This window comes from Morone saxatilis, unplaced genomic scaffold (genome assembly GCF_004916995.1).
Source record: "Morone saxatilis isolate NCDOM2014 unplaced genomic scaffold, NCSU_SB_2.0 Contig23, whole genome shotgun sequence".
NCBI classification, from domain to species: domain Eukaryota; kingdom Metazoa; phylum Chordata; class Actinopteri; family Moronidae; genus Morone; species Morone saxatilis.
In genome coordinates, this window is record NW_023339796.1 from 2,358,270 (window position 1) to 2,362,479 (window position 4,210).

At 38.8% G+C, this 4,210-nt stretch overlaps 1 protein-coding gene across 1 annotated transcript in view; it reads right to left on the reverse strand.

Moving 5' to 3' along the window:
* The window catches only part of larp4b (La ribonucleoprotein 4B), a gene marked incomplete in the record, with an annotated part of 26,360 nt that overhangs the window by 11,894 nt on the left and 10,256 nt on the right, over positions 1-4,210 (reverse strand). The window contains 1 exon segment of the mRNA XM_035670333.1: positions 630-803. Coding sequence (XP_035526226.1) covers positions 630-803 — 174 coding nt within the window.

Sequence of the window (4,210 nt, forward strand, 5' to 3'; positions counted from 1 at the left end):
CCCTCCTTCAGCTGCCCTGTTGTTGTTGTTGTTGTTGTTGTTGTTGTTGTTGTTGTTGTTGTTGTTGTTGTTGTTGTTGCAGTGAAACTATAATGCTGCAAAAAATAAAACATAAAAACAACAAACAGCTCTTCAGCGACCACCGTTTCCCTCCGGATAATAAATCCTGATACTTCAGTTTGAGCACAGCTATTTCAAGACCTTAAAAATAAAAATAAAGACACAACACTGCTGGCATCACGCAGTCAGTTTAACTGCGATTACTCACTTTAAGCTGCCACCGACAAGAAGATACAATCTCCCTCAGCTGAGAACACGTTGACTGCTAGAAATCCCTCAGCTGCTTAATTCAGCTGTATTTTTAACATCACATCAGCAGAAAACACAGTTTTTAAAACGTGTAATAACAGAAATCCTGTGTTTGTTGTACTGCAAACCTCTGCAGCTGGTTTTAATGCATCATCAGGTCCCAAGAGAATCCAGATATTGATTAAAACAAAGCATCAGGTGTCACCCCGACTGGGTTCAGGGTACCACAGAACTAAGTTCCCGGTTTGGCTGGAAGTCTCCGAGCCTTCGCAGACGACCGCAGCCTGCTCCGACAAACAACCAATCACTAACCAGCCCACCTGTGCGCCCTGGCTGCCCGGGCTCGGGGAACTCTGTGTAGGCGGGTTCGGAGCACTCCAGGGTGACGGAGGCCACGGGGGCCGGCTCGGCCAGCATCACTGGCACCGGTGGAGGCTCATCTGGGTCGGTTAGTAGGGGCTCCTTGTAAGCCTTGTCTTCACTGGCTTCATAGCCTGTGACAACCAACGAGCAGAGGTATAATAATTAGTACAAATAAAAAGGTGTTGGGGAATTTCAGAAGGCATTAAAAGCTCAAGTAACTTTTAAAAAAGGGATAAAGTTTATGTAAGTCCCTTTTTCTGCTTTAGGAAATGCCACAAATGATGTAAGGACCAATGAGTTTGTTCTATAACAGCTCAAATTATCAACTGAAACAAAGAACAAGAATAAGTCACAGTCAGTAATCTGCTGCTCTGAGCTAATAAAAAACATATTAACTCGTATTTTTTCACTTTTACTCTGCTGTTTCGCTGTGTAAGGCTGCTGTCGATGGAATTCAAGACTTGAGTTTAAATGTGAAACATCTGTGAAGGAAGTTGTTTCACTGACAGTAGCAGCAATAATGATATATATATATATATAAAAACCTATTCAAGTGGAAATGACTCTCTTAGCGAGGGGAAACTCTGAGCAACATTAAGACACGAGCAGGTTGTTGAACTGAATTAGTGCTGAGGAATAAAGATTTTTATTGAATTAAATCAAGACATCAGGTAGACGTAGAGGAAGAAACTGCTAATTAAAAACAGGAAACACATCGGAAAACGGAGACAAAGAAAAGCGATAAAATATACTAATGAAACAGAGAAAATTAGAAATAAAAAGGACCTGACTCTGATATGAGGCGGTTTCAAATTAAAGCCTCGTTCTTCTGCAACTGAGGCAAATAAAAAAGGGACCAGGTCAGGCAGCCAATCACACCAGTGTCGCTAAGGCATCGTCAATATTAACCCAATTTAACACTTTATTTGGAGAGTCTGACTACAGTTTGTAGTAGAGCTCGTTAGACAAAAGGAAATATTCAGTTTATGTTCCAGCTCACAAATAAAGAAGCTTTCTATAGTTTGATAAAGAAACTAAAGAATCTTTTTCAGTTTTAATTTGTCTTTAATCATGAGTTGTACTTAAATTGTGAGTTAAGATTCATTCTTACATATTATAGACACAAACAGATACCAGGTATGTTCATGAATTATCACTTATTCTCTACAAACAGGATCCAAAATAACATCCACTAAATGTGGGTAAATGTTGGGTTTGGTTTTACATTGATTAATAAAAATGTTACTATGACCCTCACTGCCCACCATACCTTTCAAATGTAAAGAGGTTTACTAATATTTGGTGCTTTTTACACGCCGTCTGTCTGCTGTTTCTGTGGGAAACATCTGCGTAACATGTTATTAGAGATGTAAGGAGTTATTTTAGTCAAATGATGCAGTTTTATGGCTGGTAAAAAAAAATGTTTGGGTGTAAATTTCCTCGGTTTAAAAAACTCTGGACGCTGTAGATAAATAATCTGCAGATAAAACAGCTGAAATGTTACAGACTATCTGTAGGTTTACCATCCAAATAAAGTGTTTTATAGCACATTTTTACAGCCAAATGGTGCATACAATAGTTTCAGTAACTTGTGACTATGTCATATAAATTCTTTTATTATGAAACACATTTATTGACGATGTTTTTATTTCCTACTCAAAGCAAAACAACGTTTGGTGTCTCTTTTTCTCGGACACACAGGAAAGCCTTTAATTTGATCTTTTTAGATTAAATAAATAAGAAGTCTTCAGCCATGACAGGACAACAGAAAGTGCACCAAGACAAAATAAACCCTGACGTCACAAAGCCGCTCCCACTGTTTGATTGGCAGGTAATCTCTGGAAAGTGCAGCGTGATTCACAACATTAAAACTGTTTTTCGAAGGGAAGCGAACCTGCAACGACCTGGTCTGCAACCTCCAGTCACCCTTTACCAAATTAAATTCATTCATTTAATCTGAAAAAACTACAGAAAACTCCTCATATATTCTAGAGTCAGTGATTTAAAATGTCTGCAACAGAGAATCACTTTCCTAAGAGCAACGCTGACGACAAAGTTAATTGAGCCTATACTTATAAAGCTTGTTTACCAGATGCAGATTAAGACTAATCCTTAGGGAGGGAGGCATTAAAAAGGAGAAATTCGAATGTGCACCTGAATTTAATACATGTAAGACTTAAACATATTTAATTTAAGGACTGCACTTTTAAAGATGTGTACTGACAGTACTGGAAATCAGCTCTAAACCCTAAAAATGGTTCCTTGTAAGATAAAATAATGGTGAACACTTAAATATAAAGTGAGTAGTCATGTAGAGATATAAATAAACCTTGCGTGGGCTTCTGCTCGACAGACAGGACTCACAGCGTCACTTCCATTGATTAAAACTTAAATGTATTTCAGGCTGAAACAAGCAGAGTAATTCTGCCAGAGAGTGAGTGACAATCTAGATATTATCATAACTAGCATCGGCCGCTGCGGGTTGGATAACCACAGCGAAATAAACCACACTTATCACCGAAGGAGGCAGAGGAATAACAACAGAGAGGGAGAGATAGACAAACCATCACTAGCTGCTAAGATAAAGTAGATGACAACTGTGAGATTAGAGACGAAGTTGATAAACAGAAAGCGGTTTAATGGTTCAACGCCGACAGATCTAAATGTGTCAAAATATTAGATTATAACTACACTTACAGGTCGTGTTTTTCACTGAAGACACAGTAAATATAGAGTGGATATAGTGACAGGAGGAACCAGAATCCTTCCCTGATGTCGAGTTCATTATAAATCTGTAGTGGTGGATAAAAATAAGAAGTGTACAACACGAATGTCCCGACTATATTAAAGTCTCCAGCGATTCCATAAATGTCCTCGCAGACGTCGGAGATGAAAAAAAAAGCCGGGACGTCAATCAGAGTCAAACGTGGACTAATCAATAATTTCTGTTTCGCCACCATATCCTTGTTGCCTTCTGCATCGGCTAAACTTGGCCGGGCACATTAAAGTGAGTGATTACGGTCATTTGTGCGGAGGGAACGGTGACTGTGGTTGGAATATTCATAGCTCAGACTAAATGGAGTATGAATGATTCAAGAGGCGTCTCGGCATTACGAGAGAAAAGTGACAAGAACGGACAGACGGAGAAGTAAAGTAAAGAAAGGGTTTGTGAGCAGAGATCGACTGATATCTCACATTACTGTCCTCTGTTGAGTTACTAGAGTTATACTGTTTGTATTCTGACACTTCAGCTTCTTTTAAAGTTAAACTAACCTGTTCAAGTCCAACCAACTCTCCACCAACACAAAGAATCAGCTTTAAGAGCTTTATAATCTGGGGAAGACTTTATTTTATATTATTTTATCTCTGATGCATGTAATCTCTTTATATTGCCTTTTTTGATGAGCACCTTGCTGTCCAACCCACAGACATAATACACAACGCCACGTTGACCGCTTCGGCCCGTTCTACTTAACGTTATTATTGGATTACAGATTTCATTGAGTCGTTTTTATATTCGAAGGTTTATGATATACAG